We start from the raw sequence: 19,005 nt of genomic DNA on the forward strand, positions 1-19,005 counted from the left end.
TCTATCTCTGTTATACTTTGCGAAAACATTATAAGATCTAATTCATTCGAGATCGAATAGTAAACTCATTCGAACATAAGTGTATAATAGGAGGAAATAATAATCTTTTACATTTCAACTACTGAGAGAGTGATAGGGTTCTTGCTATGACAAAAATCTGTAAAGAAAATTTTACCGTAAATAATCTGGAAAGATGATTTACATTCCATAACCTCTGATATGTGCAAACACATTTCGTTTGTTCAAACGGGTACAGAAAACCACTGTATTCAAGCCAGGAAAACTCGCAAACTCGTATAGGGGAAAAAAGTTAGGGTGCAGGAAAAAATGCAAAGAACAAAGCTATTAGCCTATTACATAAATGAAAGGTATAAATAACCAACAAGAAGTTCCCACTCAACCTCGAAAATATACAGATGTTGCAACTAAGAAGCCTAACCGTCCTTTCCCATCGCTTGATTTAGCATGGTAAATGCAGTGTGCAAGATGTAAATATATGCTCACTATCAGGACGAACAAACTAACCGAGAGAGAGGGGGCTGAATCAATAAAGTGTCGGCATATCTCGCTCCATTATTATCTTCGTTGCAAACCTGGTTTCACAAGTCAAACGTTTCAACTCAAATAGTTTTCATATATTTATAGCCACAATTACAATGCAGTGATGGATTTTAGTACGACTGTTATAAATTGAGTTAGAAATGATGAGTTTATGTGCAGTTTTGTATGAAATAATCCATGTGAATGTCTATGGTAAATAATGTTTTATAGTGTTACGTTTGTACTAGTCCATAATTAGTAGCACTAGTTACTTGTTATCACCCTTGATAAAAGAAAAGGAAAAAAAGTGAAGACGTTTACCATATAGACTCACATGTGCTAAATCAACCAGAAATTACACAAATTTACCATCTCAGTTTATGAATTGTACCGAACAGACTGCCTAAGGTACTAGCATTTCCGTAGATCTAAGACATACAACTATACAAGTACGTTGTTTCTAGTTAATTACCATATTCTTTTTATCCAAAACATACGTCGTTTTATAAAACAACGCAACATTAAATTCATTTTATTATATCATACTACTTACTCCGTACAACATTATATAACACATTTTAAGTCATTTTGCAATGTAATACAAGAGTAAAGGACACTTGATAATATCAATACAACTTCACTATATTTTATAAAAACTTTTAAATAAAAGTTGCTTAAATGACTTATATTGTCAATCAAAAGGAGTACTCATTTGGTAAGCAAAAGAAAACTGGCAGAAGTCAAGGAAACAATAAAATCACTTGAAAGGCTAACCTGTATATCTTTGTGCAGAGCCATTGCCACTTATTGATAGAGGGGTTAGCCTTCTTCCTTGGCCCAAAGAAAGAATCTCTTGCATTCTTTCTGGCCAATCTGCATTCAATATCCGAGCAAAGTCCTCCACCTCCCTAAAATAAAAGTAAACTACCATTAATGAATACTTCCACATGAAACAAATATGAAATATTTGATAATGATTACTCTGCTGGGGCAATATATCACACGTGCACATTTCGAAATGGTAATGACAGTGGGACACCCCTACCACATTCGTCCCACTTCAAGTTCAAGGCCCTTTTCTTTTACACCAGAATATATCTGATCTTATTTTGAACCTTGCTAACCTAACTGGGCTAATCAAAAAAAATCTGAACTTCTATAAGAATCAGTATATAACGTAATTTGAAGAGAAAAAGGCCCTATTTATCTCCAGATCTTCAGTTGTTAGTCATATAACGTTCACGTATGTTATTTTTCCTTAGAAGAAATAAGTATCATCGCATAAATGTTTTGATAATATTGAGATCCTTATAAAGGGTTGAAAACACATTCCATTTCTATAATTTTTGAAGAACTAGTAGAAATTCGATGATCAGACATTTCTATTTGAAAGTTTTCAAGGCTAACTGAAACAAAATAGCTTCTTTCTATCTTTTTCTACCTAAATATCTTAAGGAGTACATTTTAACAGGCAAGCTACGGCCTCAATCATGCAGGAGCCCCCTCTTCACATATCCTAGGATATTTGCTACAACAACAGCACTATCAGATTATAACACCATTATAATTGGACCCAGAATGGCTCTTCGAAGAAGACTAGATGAGTTATCTCGGCAGAGGTTCTTAATACTTCTACTTATAAAATTCAATATGAAACTCCATACACCTTAAAGTTCAAAGGACAATCAAATCTTCCACCCTGTAAGTTTTACATGGGGTTAAAAAGAGAATCCTATCACTTGTTCCGATCATTTGGTTAGATGCTAGTGTAAGCTTAGCCCAAAAGTTAAGAAAAATTTGCTAGCAACAGGATGTTGCTGGAAGAATATCTCTGTAATTGGAATGCTGGATAATTTCCCAGGTAATAAGATGTTCCTAGCAACACATTATCACTTTCGAAAACTAGAAAAGAAAATAAAAGCAATTTAGTTACACTACACAAAAAAAAAAAAGTCTGTGCTTGGTTCAATAGATTCAAATCCTGATGTTTTTTGTAGCGCGTGATGAATGTACTATTTCGGCACAAAATTTGGTCATGAATGCAAGCAAAATATTCCAACAAACCTGTCAAGTTCTTCCTTCATTGCTGGATCCAGTTCGTCATCAATATCACCGTCATCAAAGTCGAGCTTAGGTGAAAAAGGACTCATTGGATCCAGTGATTCTGAACTAGGACCAGAATCCAACAACGTCCCATCATCAGCATTGCCATTTTCATATAAATGGGAAGTACTGTTTGCCTCCTGATTATAGATCACAAGAAAATCAGTATGATTTACCAGGTGAGACAAGTAGAAATAAATAGAAGGTAGGGCACTAACCTTATGGTCTCCGCACTCATTGTCCGAGGACACTTTGCTGTGGGTTTTCTTCCGACGATTTTTCTTCTTACTTTTACTAGTTTTAGCTCCTTTTGTTTCTGCATATCCCAAATAAAGGTTGAAGCTTAGGTGTCTTCAGAAGACATAATAACATAAACCCATTCCAAACAACATGAAGAATTCTCAGCAAAAAGTTAAACCGAGGTCTACTTTCAAAATTTCAGAATTCATTAAGCTGCAGGTACATCTTAATGGAGGAGCTTGTTGACCAATGTGATTTAAACACCTGGAAAGACAATGTGGCCAAGTAATTGCAACTATCTACACTTTGAAACAAACATTTTCATCTCTCTAAAAGAAATACTGGAAACTCAAGAGGGAGGTGGGGGGATGAAGACAGGAAAGGAAGCTACACGTAATTGGCACAAATACAGAGTTCATCCAACGAGTGAAAAGCTCTATTATACTCCGTATTTTATAATATCACCAGTATCAACAAGTAGAACAGAGTAATAAAAAAACAAGGCATTTGGCGATCCATAATAAGAAGTTAGATTATCAATATCACGACCAGCTGAAAGCCTGAAATTGAAGTTCTTAACAGTATCATGTACCTTGCTGAGAAGCACCTTCTCTAGTATGCGATTATCCTTCTAGAGAATATAGAACATTTGATAGGAGCCAACTTGCTCAAACATCGCATGGGAAAGTTAGGGAGCTGAAAGAAGGTATATTCTTCTCATGAAGTGGTACTTGAAAACCCATCTTAAGAGGTTGGATGGCCATTAATCCTTGTTTTCAAGATAAAGATCTTATGAGGATGTTGTTTAGCAAAAGAGTTATGAGAGGTGATAAACCTTAGAGATCCAATTTCCAAATACCCTAAAAAATGGCCTCACTTAAGGAGGGCTTGTGGGTAATAACTTGGAAAGGTAAGTAGAAAGTTAGAAACATTCAGACAGTTCTTTTCAAGATTTCCTATTCATGGGCAGAAGATTAGGTAGTAAATTTGCCAGATAGCTATGCACTTAAGGAGTCCGATCCCCGTGGAAATGAGAAGATGATTTGGCTGCATGATGAATTTCATGCAGCAAGTATGAATTATGATACTACATTTAAATTAATCGAGATTAAGCTATAAATTAAGTAAAAGATAGCCCAAAAATGTAGGTATCATGGATACTTCTAACAAGTGCCACGATAACACATGTACACATTATAGTCATAATTTTCAAAATATCATGTCTCCAATATAGCCACTACAGGTTCACTGGTTCAGTCACATATAGTAAAGTAAAGCACTGTTACTTTTTCCAGTACATGTGCTATAAGATCTAATATTCAATTCCACACCCAAAAACAAGTAATGGGAGTAGTAAAGAACAAATGCATTCCCACGTCGCTTTTGGGATCCAAGGTTTGTTGTACTATGTATGACCATGAGTCCATGACAAACTTTGAAACACCCGACTCATAAAGTCCTTATATTCAAAGGCCAAATCACATGCACCACAACACCTTGAAGGCTTGAACCACTGAAGTTACAGTTATGAATATGTTATCTCTCGTCTGAGAAAAAACAACCCTGTGAAAAATACATCTTTGGGCATTTTCTATATCTTCCCCAAATCATAAAAACTTGTCACGCAAGTGTTATCACAGGAACTAAGGGCCCTATTCAATTCACCTGGGTACTTTTTTTTACTAAACTGGCATTAAATTTACTGATTAAGTTGGTTTTTACGGGTCGAAAACTTGAAGTTGATTATTACATTCATTAACGTATATTTTTACTGATTAAAGCTGATAAATACAGAATAGTTTTTGAGTTGAAGTGAGCAGAGCCTAAACATCATTGCAAACAAACAAACAAAAAAAAAAAATTCCTCCACTTATCAGTTCTCTGAAACCTCATCATAAATTTTCTCCAATCAATCAAATGGTGGAGAACAATGGAACAAAAACCTCAGTCTCACCTTAACAGCGATTAAAAGGATAAAACTCTGAAAGTGTAAACTATAAAGAGTCCTGCACATCTTTCTTTTTTTCTTTTAGTGGCAGTACTGCATTTTAGTACTTGGTGATAATGTCCACCAAATGAAGGAATGCCATGATAATTAACAGCCTAAAAGTAGAACTGAACTCTGAAAAGGAAAAATGTTCCAGTTCTTTCACACTTAACTGACCTTATTGAGCTATTTGATAGTTGATAGAATAGACCAACGCCCAAACAGATTGGTGGACAATAAGAGAAGGCTCCTATATATGTCCAACTCAGACCTTTTTTACTTGCAAAATCACCTAGAAGGGTTGCAGACAGACTCCTGCACGTTTGTTCATGATGAACAGGTCTCTCTCACCTACCCTCTTGATCAGAACCCCCCTCACCCTCTCGCTCACCCAGTGTCAAACAAATTCAAAGAAATTAAGAACTAGCAAAGAGAGGCATCAAATTTAGTTGCAGGTCAAAATTCTGGGAAACTACTTTTCACCACATGATTTTTCTTGGTTTTCACAGAGGCTTCTTCTCACCAATTGATAGAGCATATGTTAAAGAAGTTAGTTAAACAAAAGTTTCAGTAGTACCTTTTTCTCCACCATTTATAAATGACAGGAGATCATCAACTGAGCGATCATCAATGTGCTCTTCTTCAACTTCAGCATCCTGAAATACATGAAAGGAAGAACAAAGGTTATCAATGCTCAGAATTTCTACAGTGAAATTTTTAGTGAACTGATACTACATGCTTTTACAGACTTTCTCAATTCTCATACAAAAATGCAAACAGCTTTACCAAACAAGTTAGTTTCTGGTCATTAATTAAAGGTGATGACTCAAGCAGCCAAATTTTGTACTGTTGAGCATCCATTTTTCCATTCTCAGTAACATTTAACAGCATTCCCTGGAACCTATTGAAACAGATCTTCTCCCACCAGCCATTATAAGTTATCCACAAATTCAACCCCGGTAATGTCGAATCCGCTGTAAACAAGTATTATCTAATACAAAAATAAGATACATAAGTCTATACATTTCAAACCAAGCCTGGCCGGCTTGGGACAGGCTTGCTTGAGGGTTTTGGTTAAAAGCCTCTTAGCAAGGGAGAGGCATTGTGGTAACACCGTAACAGTAAGATGTAACCTCTTTTACGTCACAATTATAATTTTTGGAATAAAAGGTTCCTACATCCTACTTCCTAACAATAACTGGTGCTTCGGAAACAAAAGATGAGCAGCAAAATAATAATGAAGCAGAAACTGCAGTAGCAAGCACCTTCTTTTCTTCTCTTTCTTTCAATTCCTTCCTTTTTCTAGCATACAATCGATTTAGCAGTCGAATACGGGGATCATCGGTCACATTTTTCAAGGGCTCCAACTTCTCTTCCTGCAATACAAAATCAACTTTTCGTCAACAAGATGTGTGCCACATAACCTATACGCATTAGTCTAGCTACTAACAAAAATTAACCTCTGTAAGATCATCAGGTAAATTGAATATCTCGCGTATCTCCTCTGGAGTCTTTCCTTCAATTATTCGAGCAAGTGTACGGCTTGTAAGATCAACCAAAGATTTTAGCTGAAGGCTATCTGCAGCAGATGTTAACTCGCATAACTTTTTGGTGTCTAATCGGATGAACCTATCATCAAATGCCTTCCGCTCCTAGGGTAACCAAACACGGAAACAAAATGAATCAGTATAGCCTCTAGTACAAGACATAAGATGTTCTTCATGCCTGATCATCGTCAAGAAAATAAGATGAAACAAATAAATAAAAAGGAGCTGTAAAATTGAATTTAACTCTCATATCCAAGATCTACTTTGCAACATAAACACAAGCAATATAAGCAAATCAAACCACAATACGGCTGGAAACAATATTCTGCCACAACAACGAACCTTAATGGAGTGGCCAGGCACTTGATGAAATCGGCAATAATCCAGAATTGAACCCAGGGTTGCTGGATTAACCCGTTCTGGGAGTACAATAGCATTTAATTTAGAGGACCCCATGCTTTTTTGAAGTATTTCTCGGCATATAACCGGACAAAACATTGCAACTTCTTCCTCAACTTGCTGGATTGAGCCATCATTAGTTTGTAGCCAAATATAGGACTTCATCTACATGAAATAAATCACAAATCAGATCCTCATGCTGACCACAGAAAGTACTCAAGACAGCACAAATTGCCTCAAAGTGAATGAGTCTTCCCCTCATTTGTTCGTTGGGCCTGTAAGCTCGGCCTGGTCTCGCTTTGAATGCTCAGTCAGTTAAGCTCATAGTGCTCTAATTTTGTACTAGTATTAGAATAATTTAATACGAGTGAATTTATAAAACTTCTGAGTCTAGATTCAACAAGAAGAACGAAAAAGTAAAGAAAATTGAACAAAAATGGAGTTTACCTATGGGCTGCCATATATATATAGACCGAAAACTAAGAAAATATACAACAAAAAGACTGAACTACAAACAAGTTGGAAAAAGTAGATTTAGTGATGTGGGAGGGGAATTTCGAGAAACTAAATCACCAAAGAGAACAAGAGAAAAAAGTTCCTACAGGTGTTGGAGGGGAAAGTTCACTTAGGAAAATTCTTTTCTATTCTCTCCGGTGATTTAGATTCTTCAGATTCTAATACTGACATCACCAAATCTTTTTTGTTAACATGGTTTTTTCTGGTACATTTACGTACTTAGTTCAGTCTATTATAGTATCACGGCCCATTGCTTAGTCTATAGTTGTTAAGTTTCTCAAAAGAAAAGAAAGGCCAAACTAACCACAACCCAAGCCGAAGCAATGGCCCTTACATTGGTCTGGCAATTTGCTGGCAAAACTAAGCCTTAGCCTAAACTATCTTGTACTGAGATGAGCCAGAGTTAGACAAGACAGGGGGGGGGCTAAGCATGGTCACACCCTATCCATAATGCTCTATCTAATTCCTAAAGTCGTATTTCCTTCTTTGCCTTTTTTTTCCCTTTTCTGTTATACAATGTGAAGAAATATCGTTACATTGGTTTGAGATACACTTTAATATAGAGTGCCATTCAATAAATTCTACTGAATATTAAAATTAAAGAATATTTTCATCATGTAATCCTTAAGGGTTAATAACATTCACCATGTACTCCTGACGCTTTAGGTATGGTAGAAGTTTTTTTCAAAAAAATGCCCCTAAACCTGAAACCATGTTGCCAGTCTAGGCACTTTACAGTAAATTGCCACAATTGAGACTATCATAAGAAGCAATTCCATTTTTATCAATTTTCATCACCAATTAGCTTATCCTTCATGCCTTACTGGCAAATATGCATAATTTAAACGGTAAAGGCGTAAAGCTAACATTTAGACTACAGTTGAACCCTAACAAAACAGGGCATGTCTACCATTGATGTAAAAATGGGATGAGTGAATGTTGTTTTAACACCATCCTTATGTTAATAAGATCACAAACTATAGTAATATAGACAAGGACCTGAAAGCTAAGAACCTCGTAACCTAATATAAAAAGCTCATCTGCAAGCAAATCGTGAAACTGACAGACAAGCAATTGGGCATACCTCTGCTTTGACCACTGCCATTGCGCCTTCTGGCATTAGCTTTTACCCTTGTCTGTAACTTGATGTGCTGATGATGAGAACAGTCTCTTATTCCTTTGTGAGGGAAAAATTTGAAAACCAACCACCTAATTTAAATATAAGTATATGACTTTGTTCCACTTTACAGAGTGAGCTTTATTATTGTGATATGAGTCTTAATTCCTTGTACACAACTTTCATTCACTATGTTACTCTGTCTTGAACAAGGAAAGGATGTGACCATGACACCGAACACAGTATTCCTGCAAATGGGACATGCAAAATGTAAATATCAAGATTTTATATGCTGGTGAATCCATGTGCACAGACCACTAGATGCAAAAACAAAAGAACTACATGCATATTATTTTCAGCAAACTTTCAGAATTCAGCTAACTTTCAGAGTTCGGGTAGACCTGTTCTTTATGGAAAATTACCCTGTGTATTTCCCATTTTGCCATTTTGGTGCCTTAACCTAACAGTAAGTGACAAATTTATCCTCAACTAGAGCCCAACCCTTGTACCCTGCAAGATATTTTTTTTATAAAAGCTGGTCTACAGAAAACTTGTTTAGAAGTATACAAAGATATCTTCATTTTCGTAATAATATTTTGCACACCCTCAAATACCCATTCGGTCATATCAGCCTATCAGGCACAATAGCCATTTATATTCAACGACTTTTGATCACCTATTTCCAACCAAAAAGAAGATACCAAATAGAACTTAAACCTCTCTTTTTCTTTGTCACCTAATAGCAACCTACATGTGATTCTACAGTGGGCCGGAATTTAAGTACAACTTCTGAATACAGCAGATTGAACAATCTAGAAAAGAATTCACATGGCCTGTCATCTGATCATGTTTACAGAAGGATACAAGTCTGCTTTCATCTGATCATGTTTTAAGGACGAGTAATGTTTCAACAACACATTCACACATCATACGGAGTACGGCATCTCCATCAAGGGGAATGAAATGGACACGTTTTTTTTGGCATGGTAAGCACCTGTGATAATATTTGTAGTAATTTGGTCTTATTTGTTTATTTTTTATTTGATTTAAGGGTCGAACCCCAAGCTCACTGATGACGAAATTGACAATCTGATATGATTCCATTTTTGTATTAAAGATTCTTTTAAAAGTATTTTGTATTAAAGATTGCTTTTAGACAAGTCTTTAATATCTACAGAAAAGAGCTATATCTTTAATACAAAAATTAATTGCAATCAGATATGATCCCTCATTCTAGTTTCATTGTTTCAACTTATGAAGGCATATCCCCTGAAGAACATGTGCAGAAGCCACTAAACCAGCATTGCAGATGGTTTGGAGATTTCACATTTTCCTTAAAAGATGCTTCCTCCGTTCGTTTTTACTCGCAATGTTTTGACAATTCACACTATTCACATACCATACGTTAACTATTTTTAATGATTTATATATATAAGGAAAAATATAGTCATGTTTGGTCTTGTTAGATTCATCTTAATGTATACTTAAATACCAACTTTTTATAATTTTTATTTATTGACAATTAGAGATATTAGTGATTGAAATAATGCTTTGGAAAACGTGAAAAAAGAAACGTTGCAATTAAAAATGAACGGAGGAAGCCATTCATGTTTAAATAGCCAAATAAGAAAAGCTAAAACAACACTGTAATCAAGTTAATATCACATCACCAATCCAATAAAATATAAATCTTTAATCAAGTAGATAAAAACCCATCACTCCAATCAAAAAGAAATCTTTAACGAGTAAACTGCGGAGTATAACATCATCAATCCAACATTAAAAAAAAAAACTTTAATCAAGCACACATCACATCTATCAATCCAATTAAAACAACCCTTTAATCAAGTAAATATTACATCATCGGTCCATTTCACTTGAAGCACTAAATAACAACAGTCTTGAATAAGATCAACATGCGAAACCCATTTCCATTTCATCAACCATACAATCAACACTATGTAATTCAACTATCTAATCAAACACTAGAAAACACTATCATTTGTAACAATTTACATATGAACAACGGCAACAAATGTTTTAAAAATCACAAAAAGAACTCATAATATCCTGAAATCACCAAAGGCATCATACAAGAACAACATTATTCAATTCAATTCTCTTTATAACAGTCTCAACAGTAACATCAACATAGAAGTATTAAAGATAGTTCATTTCATCAATTGAAGTACTGAACAACCAAACACTAAAAAATGGCAAGACAAAAGAAATGAACTATTAAAGAAAAGCTCAAATTCGCGTAAAATCGCAATTACATAAAAAAAAGAAACAATGAAATCAAACACTAAAAATGACAACATAAACTGAAATGAACTATTAAAGAAAAGCTCAAATTCGCGTAAAATCGCAATTACATAAAAAATGAAACAATGAAATCAAACACTAAAAATGGCAACATAAACAGAAATGAACTATTAAAGAAAAGCTCGAATTGGCGTAAAATCGCAATTACATCAAAAAGAAACAATGAATAGATGAAACTAAACCAATTCAGCTCCAAATGAAGAACAATTTGTACTTGATTAGGCAGAAATTACAAGTAATTATAGAAAGAAAAGAATCGGTAAAACTGACCTTGAGGTGCAAAATGAGAGACGAACTCCGGCAATTAGTACTGCGGCGGCGAAGAATGGGGCGGTTCGTCGGCGGTGGAGAGATAGTGGGAGGAGATCGACGATGAAATGAGGGGTGGGGAAATTTGGGTATTTTGGGGGAGATTTTGCAGAGGGAGAAGGAGAAGAAGAGAAGTGGGTTTCCAGTGTTTAACTTCTATCTTGTGCAACCTCGTCCTCGTGCTCGGCCATCTGGCCCAACAACTGCACTTTTCTGTTTTTACCCTTTTTGTTTTTATTTTATTTTTTATTTTCAACCCAATAAATTAAAAAAAATTACTGTAATTTTTTTTAATAAGGATAAAGAAAACGAGGTTAAACCCTTAAAGATGGAAAACGTAACTCATTATTTCAACACAATTTGGATTATACACCCGGATGCATAGTGTTCATTGTGCACCGTGTTGAACATTTATTGAAAATCTAATGAACATTGAGAATGATTTCAATGTACATGTACTAGTGAAATATTTAAACTATATGTTCTATGGATTTGAACTATATGTTAATTGACTATATGTTCTTTGGATATGAACAATATGTTCTTTGGATATGAACAATATGTTCTTTGTATTTGAATTATATGTTCATTTAAAAACAGGGTGCACGGTGAGCATTGTGCACCCGGGTGCATAAACAAGAAGGAGAGGAAGGCTATGTTCTTTTGAGCTTTGTTTGGCTGAATTGACCTGAATAGAGTTGAACTGAATTGAGTACTTGGAACTGAATAAACAGAACTGAATGGAATTGAATTGAATTGAACGATATGGAACTGAATAAATAATAACTATAAAAAAGTATGCACACGTACGTTCTTTTGAACTGAACTGAAATGAAATAAAGCCTAAAAGAACAAGGTCGAAATGATCAAAAGACGAAAACATAATGACAATATTATGACAAGAGCTTTTTTTTGCCGCTTTTTTTTCTTACTCTTGGCTTACGTGTTTATGAAAAAAATAAAGAAAATAATTGTACATGGGAAGATAAATGCAATGCAACGATGAAGGGGATAATTTATTAACTATTCAAACTTTGCAACAATGTGTCACTTCTTCCTGAAAAATTCAGTTGTTTGTGGATGGAGTCAAACACTTGATTTCACATTTGGACAATTATTCTTGTCGTCATATTTATCGAGAAGCTAACCATGCAGCGGATTCTGTTATGATCATTGGTCACCTCATTTAGACCTACCAAGATATGAATCCTCTTATTGATAAAATAAAATAAAAAAATCTTAATTTATTTCCTTGTATAAGTTTGGATATAGTCTTGATAAAAGACTATAATAACTTATGTTCATTTTCTTTTTTTTTGAAAGATAAGTAATTTTTTTTTTTATTATTATTTTAAAGAAGTATCGTAGATTTCAAATACTACCACAAAGAAAATCAGGTACCCAAGTGGGTACTTATGTTCATTTTAAATTAATAAGGTTACACTTATCTCGTTGTAGTTGTGTATTTGTATTGAATGTTCTAGTAGGATATATAACACAAATTATTTGTGTATATGAAGTAGTGTAATTGATCCATTATACGCAATTGACTAATGGCTAGCTGGTAAATCTGAAGCCTAATTATGATAGGTCCCACTTAGACATTTGTATATGTTTTTTTTTAAGGTACATTTGTAATATGTTCATAACAAGGGATAAAGTGATTATATTATATGAAAGGATTTTGGTCTAAATTGTAATTTTTTTCAACTTATACGTCCTTCATTCTTTTTTGTTGACATGCATGTTTTGACTTTTGACACTTTTTACATATTCTATCTTTTTTGTGATTTATACATGAAATATAACAATCAACAAAAATTGTGAAAAAAACTTACGATTGTAATTGTTTTGTTTGAAATTATCTGAAGTTATTTAAACTTATATTATCTTATTTGAACTTATCAGAAATTATCTTATCTTATTTTATGAGAAATAAAGCAGATATAATCTAACATGTTTACATGTGTATATGATAAGGTATATGATGTCAAAGTTTATGATGGTGTGTTTTGGAAGAGAGTGAGGGGATAGAGTCGTGAGGAAGTGATTTACTAAACCACTATGAAATAGAGTTCATAATGATGTAGACTATGACATATATGGCACAAAATGTTATTTCTATTCCTTCATTGATGACCTTGTTGGAAAATGGAAATTAGAAATGTGCTAATTACTATTACTTGCCACTCCTTGTGTTAATTTATTTCATGGTTGAATTAAGGTCTTCAAATTTTATTTTCTTCAAACAAACGACACTCGATTTGTACCGTCCATTATCCACTCTCCTTTTAAAAGATGGTCATATAACCACCCTAGTAAAAATGCAAAATAACACAAGCACAAGATATAGGCGATACACGACTACACGAGTATCTTATTAATAAGATAAAACTCGATATATTTTGCAGGAACAATATAAAGTTCGATAAAGCAATTTAAATTTGACAGTTTTCACGAAATTCTATCTATTTTTTTTTATTTTTTATTACGGAGTATACAAACTTCAACAAAATTCTCTCTACTTCTACGCTTTTCCCCCATATTTACCCTAGACGACTAGACTCACTTAAAATTTTATAAAAAATGTGTAATAATAATATCCATTCTCTTAACAAACCAACTTGAATGAGCCCGTTAAATACTATGTCTTAAAGAAAGTTTGTAATTTACAAATCCACCTCCAAACTTTCTCCGCACTTTATTACAAGAGTCTTGCATGAGACCCTTTACACCGACTTAAATGATGCCTTCAAATAAAAGTCAACAACTTGTTCCTAATTTATTTTGGCATTTTATCAGGATAATTATGAAAAAAATATCAAATCAGTGTCGTTGATACATGTTATGCTTGAATAATGTGATTTAGAGTCACTGTTCGCTTTTAAAAACACAGGGTTACTATGCTTCAAAAAATAATTACTATTGTCTAAGAATTTTGGTGTTTAGTTTATTATAGGAAGTCTAGTGACTATATGAACAATAAAGGTCACAATGAATGTAAAAAATTGTTAGAAAAAACTATTAATTTTAGGTCCACACTAATATTATTGCGGACCAACGCAAAATAATCCGACTATTTAAGGACTCACCTCCAGACTCGAGATAAACTCACCCGAACAAATCTAATTAAGAAAAGAAAAAGGAGAAAAAAAAAGAGGTAGGGTTTTGGTGACGTCACAAATCATCTTTAGGTAGACGAAACAAAACAGATAAATACGTCTGGCTTAAGTGCCCCAGTGAGTCAACTCACTCACTGCTAGAACAGAGGAAAAAAAAATGTGGTTTTTCGGGGGAAAAGGGGCATCTGGGTTTTCTAGCTCTTCAACTGCTGACGAAGTTACTGATGGTATCGATGGTTCTGCTCTCACTGCCATTGTTACAGGTCTTTTCTTCTTCTTCTTCTACTTCAATTCTTTGTATTTTTTGTTCAATTTATTTGTATTTCGAAGCTCAAGTTTCTGTAAGATAGGTAGTTTGATTGTGATTTTATGATCAAATTTCTAATTTATGATAAAATTTCCAGGTTGATTGTAATTAATTGCTTGATGGGTTTGATTTGATGATGCCAAATTTAGGTACAAACCCAAAATTGTGTAAAAATAAATCAGTATTTATGTGTTTGTTATGGTGGGGTCTTCCGTTGCCTGTTGGGTATCCTGATTTAGGTTATCTGTATTGATTGTTGGGTAAAAATGAAGCAGTGTTGTGAAGTTTCTGTAAAGTGGGTAGTTTGATTGTGATTTTGTGATCAAATTTCCAATTTTTAAGTAGATGTTCTAATTTATGTTAAAATTTACAGGTTGACTGTAATTAATTGTTTGATGGGTTTAATTTGATGATGCCAATTTTGGGTACAAACCCAAAATTGTGTAAAAAATGAAGCAGTATTTATGTGTTTGTTATAGTGGGGTCTGCACTCTGCAGCTGTTGGGTATCCTGATTTAGTTTGTTTGTGTGATTGTTGTGCTTGTGTTTCTTTTGTAATCAATATTGTCACCAAAAAAAAACAAAAAAACAAGTGTGAAATACTAAAATTCAAGGAAATAACTTTTGGTAGGTAAGTTGAGTATGAGTAGTATGAAGAAGCCAGAAGCATATGCAGTTACTATTTTTAGAAGCTGTGTTCATTTTCGAGTGCGTGGGATAACATTAAGGTAGTTGACAGTTGTAGAATTAATTTGTTAACATGGTGATAAAGGTGACCATTCAATGGTTGCTTGCCTAATTCAAGTATCCGCGAAGAGCTTAAAGTGCCTACTCCTTCCATTCCTAAAACAAGTGAACATCGTAATTTTGATCGTATTTTTTTTAATAAGCAACATTGTCGTGTTGGAATTTCGTTAGATTTATTTCAATGCAAAAGGTGAGTCATGGAACCAGCGAATGTTAATTTGTTTAAGGGTAAGTAATGTATGTCTATCAAAGCTAGCCTTGGCTGGAAAAGGCTTTATTACTGGTTCAAGGGCACCTTGGAACTGTCGAACTTTGTGAATTTACCTTACTAATTAATATTGGGATATTTTGATATTTACCACCTTATCAAATATAATTTCATATCTATCACCTTAATTTTATGAGAAGTTTTATATTTACCACCTTTTGACGAATTTCATCCAAATTTCCGTCAATGTGGGCCCTATTTACCTAATTGTTTTAATTGGAAACCTAATGAAAGAGGAGGAAAGTTTAAAAAAAATTGGTTAAGAGAGGCCCACGTGGACGGATAATTGGATGAGAACCGTTAAAAAGTGATGAATACAAACGAAAAAACATTTTATAAGGTGGTAAATACAAAAACTTGAAACTTAAAAGTTTGTAAATATGAAAAAATCCTCAATATTATGACCAAACCCTTCTTTGCTAGAAGATGTTTTATGGGTGTCAGATGTGTAAAATTTCTTACCCTTTTTACTTAATATTTCATGGTTTAACATCATGCAAGTTAATGTAATTAAAACAAATATACATCTCTTTTACAATGTTTTACTTGGCTCAACTATTGAAACAGGAGCGTCAAGCGGGATTGGTGCCGAAACCTCACGTGTTCTTGCATTACGCGGTGTACATGTTATCATGGGAGTTAGGAATATGGATGCAGGCAAAGTGGTCAAGGATAAAATAGTTCAGGAAATTCCCGATGCTAAAGTTGATGCTATGGAGTTGGATTTGAACTCAATGGCATCTGTAAGAAAATTTGCATCAGACTATAATTCCTCGAAACGTCCACTTAACCTTTTAATGTAAGAAGCTCCTGTTATTTATATTTTTTTTATGAGATTTCGCCCTTTATTTGGCAATGGTGTGCCGTTTATTTAACTACAAGTCTACAACTATACAACTTGGTTCATATATATGCTCTGTGTTTCAAGTTTCAACCTTTTGTGATTGAATTTTAACCTGCAATTCCATCATTTTAAGTAACAATGCAGGAATAATGGCCACCCCTTTCATGCTCTCTAAAGACAACATAGAGCTTCAGTTTGCAACAAACCACTTAGGTAAGTTGGTGTAAAAAAAAAAATATGACAGTTTTGTCTTTTTACATTGGGATACATCAATACATCATCTCGTTTATCTTGTTAAACGACGGATCTTCATTATGGCTGGGGTGGGCCTGGCCCCGACCCCTAAACGAAAATTTCCGTAGTGTATTTTTAGTTTCGCCCCCCCCTAAAATTTTAATATAATTGTATAAATTAGTTTTGGAGTACTATATTGCTTACTTTTTCTACTGGCCCCCTCGTAAAACTGTTCAAGATCCACTGATTGCTTAATTTATCTTCCCCAAAAGATTGCTGTTATTTTCCGTGAGGAGAGTATTGTTAATGCCTTCATGATTATGTTTTATCTTCAATTTTTTTTTAGTGATGTAAATCAGATTTTGACGAGTCTTTTCTTGAGCCATTTTTCAAACCATAAAAGATAACCCCTGAATCTTTATGTCTTTTACAGGTCATTTTCTTCTAACACATCTTCTGTTGGACACCATGAAGAAAACAGCTAAGGATAGTGGTAGAGAGGGAAGGATTGTTAATGTCTCATCAGAGGCTCACCGTTTTCCATACTCTGAAGGAGTTCGCTTTGACAAACTCAATGAATCATCAGGGTAATATGTTATGTCCTGATCGTGGCTTGTTATGTTATCAAATTTACCGTTTTCCCTTTCGTGTTAATATGTTACGTAGTCGTAGTTGATTCTTCATGATGGGCATTATAGTATTTTCATGGACTGTACAGGTACAGCAGTTGGCGTGCATATGGTCAGTCAAAGCTTGCTAACATTCTGCATGCTAATGAGCTAACCAAACGTTTAAAGGTACTGCTTTGATCTCTTGGCCCGTTTGGTAGCCGGTAATAAATGGTGGGAATGAAAATAAATTTAAGTGTTATTTGATAAGGAAATAACATCATGATGTCCATGTTAATGAAATTTTGTCTCAAATTTAGTGTTTTTCTTCATAAATTTGCATTCCCACCTAATACCACCCCTAAATGGTAATGGAAATTAATAAAGAAAAAGAGATAATTTTGAGTGAACTAGCGTCATGAGAATGGATATTTATTTTCCTTACAAATTTACGTACAAATTTATTCCCATTGACACTATTTATGACCGACTACCAAAAGGCCGTCTATGTGAGAAAAAAAAGTAGTTCAACAACAAACGTCTTCCTTCTTTCAGTCATCGTCTCATCTTTCTATTTTTACTTTTGAGAGGAGGAGAGAGCGGTTATTGTTCCTTATGGATTTGATATTTTTGTCAAACTATGAAAAGTGATAACTCGTGTTTCGGTTGCCTTAGAGATGTACCAGTTATAAGTTGAATTGAGTTGCTGTTATTTTGTTGTAACTTTCATATGAAGTAAATCTAAGGTGATAATCCATTTGTTGATCAGGATGAAGGGGCCAATATAACTGCAAATTCTCTTCATCCCGGTGCAATTAACACAAATCTTTTCCGCTATAACAGCTTTATGGACGGTACGCTCTTCTTAATGGCTTTCTCGTTGAGTTTGCATGTGCAATGTGTTACTTAAATTACTTTCATATAATGGTGCTCGATGTGGCAGGTATGATTCGTAACCTTGGCGGCAAGTACGTCTTGAAAAGTGTTCCACAGGTAGGTCTCGGGATGTCCTTAAATCGAATTGTAGTCTACTTGTGTTATCTGGCCGGGTCGGGCTTCAGGCCGAGCCCACAGACTGTGGCATGTACAGGCCCGGTCCATGTCAAGCTTGTTTGTATCGGGCAGGGTCGTGCCAGGCTGAAAAAATAAAAAATGGGGCACATGCCCATGTGTCCTTGTGCCGGGCCAGGTCAGGCCGTCGTGCCTAAGCCTAATTTTATCGTTCTTTGTTGTGTCGTGTCTTGTCGTGCTTTTTCCAAACAAATATGGCCTAGGCCCTGCCCACGACTTAGTGCACATGATGGACCGTGCTTTTTTCGTGTTGGGTCGGGAATCGGGCTGACCCGGCGCACAACCATCTTTATTTCCGATGAAGTAACAGTACATCTGAAAATGTCCTCTCATTCTAATCCCGAGCTTATATAATTGCAGGGAGCAGCGACAACTTGTTACGTTGCTATGCATCCACAAGTGAAGGGCGTAAGTGGTGAATATTTCAGTGACAGCAACCTAGCCAAGACTACTCCGAAAGCTCAAGACGCTAGCTTGGCCGAGAAACTGTGGGACTTTAGCATGAAATTGATCAAAGTTTGATGATATAACAGAAAGAAAACTGTAAGGCCGTGGTTCGGGCCTAAAGAACGGGTTGATTATAATCTATTTTTATTCATTGCTTAGAATGAATTCCCTTTGATATTGCTGAAGATTGTATCTGCAGTGATATTTATATACAGAAATGTTAATACAGAAATATGAGATTGTTTGTTTATAGGTAGGTGTAGACCCGGCAAAA

At 34.7% G+C, this 19,005-nt stretch overlaps 2 protein-coding genes and 1 long non-coding RNA gene across 3 annotated transcripts; 2 read left to right on the forward strand and 1 right to left on the reverse strand.

Annotated features, from left to right (window-relative positions):
• Positions 1-41: 41 nt before the first annotated feature.
• LOC110784150 (SKP1-like protein 21) lies at positions 42-11,275 on the reverse strand. The gene is made up of 10 exons (XM_021988571.2): positions 11,045-11,275; positions 8,417-8,697; positions 6,760-6,981; positions 6,331-6,522; positions 6,136-6,246; positions 5,448-5,526; positions 2,862-2,959; positions 2,605-2,783; positions 1,315-1,448; positions 42-593 (listed from the first exon to the last, which is right to left on the reverse strand). The coding sequence occupies exons 2-10, from the start codon at positions 8,450-8,452 to the stop codon at positions 577-579; spliced, it is 1,068 nt and encodes a 355-aa protein (XP_021844263.2). The 5' UTR covers positions 8,453-8,697; positions 11,045-11,275; the 3' UTR covers positions 42-576.
• LOC130469268 (uncharacterized) lies at positions 9,183-9,944 on the forward strand. The gene is made up of 2 exons (XR_008929699.1): positions 9,183-9,435; positions 9,710-9,944. It is a non-coding gene; the product is annotated as an uncharacterized lncRNA (long non-coding RNA).
• A 3,027-nt stretch (positions 11,276-14,302) lies between the features above and the next one.
• Positions 14,303-18,981, forward strand: LOC110784151 (short-chain dehydrogenase TIC 32, chloroplastic). Its single transcript, XM_021988572.2, has 8 exons — positions 14,303-14,468; positions 16,095-16,326; positions 16,505-16,584; positions 17,039-17,192; positions 17,324-17,402; positions 17,983-18,067; positions 18,157-18,206; positions 18,645-18,981. Exons 1-8 carry the CDS (start codon positions 14,363-14,365, stop codon positions 18,804-18,806), a joined length of 948 nt encoding a protein of 315 aa, XP_021844264.2. The 5' UTR covers positions 14,303-14,362; the 3' UTR covers positions 18,807-18,981.
• The last annotated feature ends 24 nt before the right edge of the window (positions 18,982-19,005 follow it).

This window comes from Spinacia oleracea, chromosome 3 (assembly GCF_020520425.1).
Source record: "Spinacia oleracea cultivar Varoflay chromosome 3, BTI_SOV_V1, whole genome shotgun sequence".
Classification (NCBI taxonomy): Eukaryota; Viridiplantae; Streptophyta; class Magnoliopsida; order Caryophyllales; family Amaranthaceae; genus Spinacia; species Spinacia oleracea.

Coding starts and splice junctions, on each gene's coding strand:
- LOC110784150 (XM_021988571.2), bottom strand. CDS start 8,452: ATGCCAGAAGGCGCAATGGCAGTGGTCAAAGCAGAG. Junction 2,784..2,861: donor ATGAGTGCGGAGACCATAAG/GTTAGTGCCCTA, acceptor ATCTATAATCAG/GAGGCAAACAGTACTTCCCA. Junction 1,449..2,604: donor ATGAAGGAAGAACTTGACAG/GTTTGTTGGAAT, acceptor CTTTTATTTTAG/GGAGGTGGAGGACTTTGCTC.
- LOC110784151 (XM_021988572.2), top strand. CDS start 14,363: ATGTGGTTTTTCGGGGGAAAAGGGGCATCTGGGTTTTCTAGCTCTTCA. Junction 14,469..16,094: donor TCTCACTGCCATTGTTACAG/GTCTTTTCTTCT, acceptor CTATTGAAACAG/GAGCGTCAAGCGGGATTGGT. Junction 16,585..17,038: donor GTTTGCAACAAACCACTTAG/GTAAGTTGGTGT, acceptor TGTCTTTTACAG/GTCATTTTCTTCTAACACAT.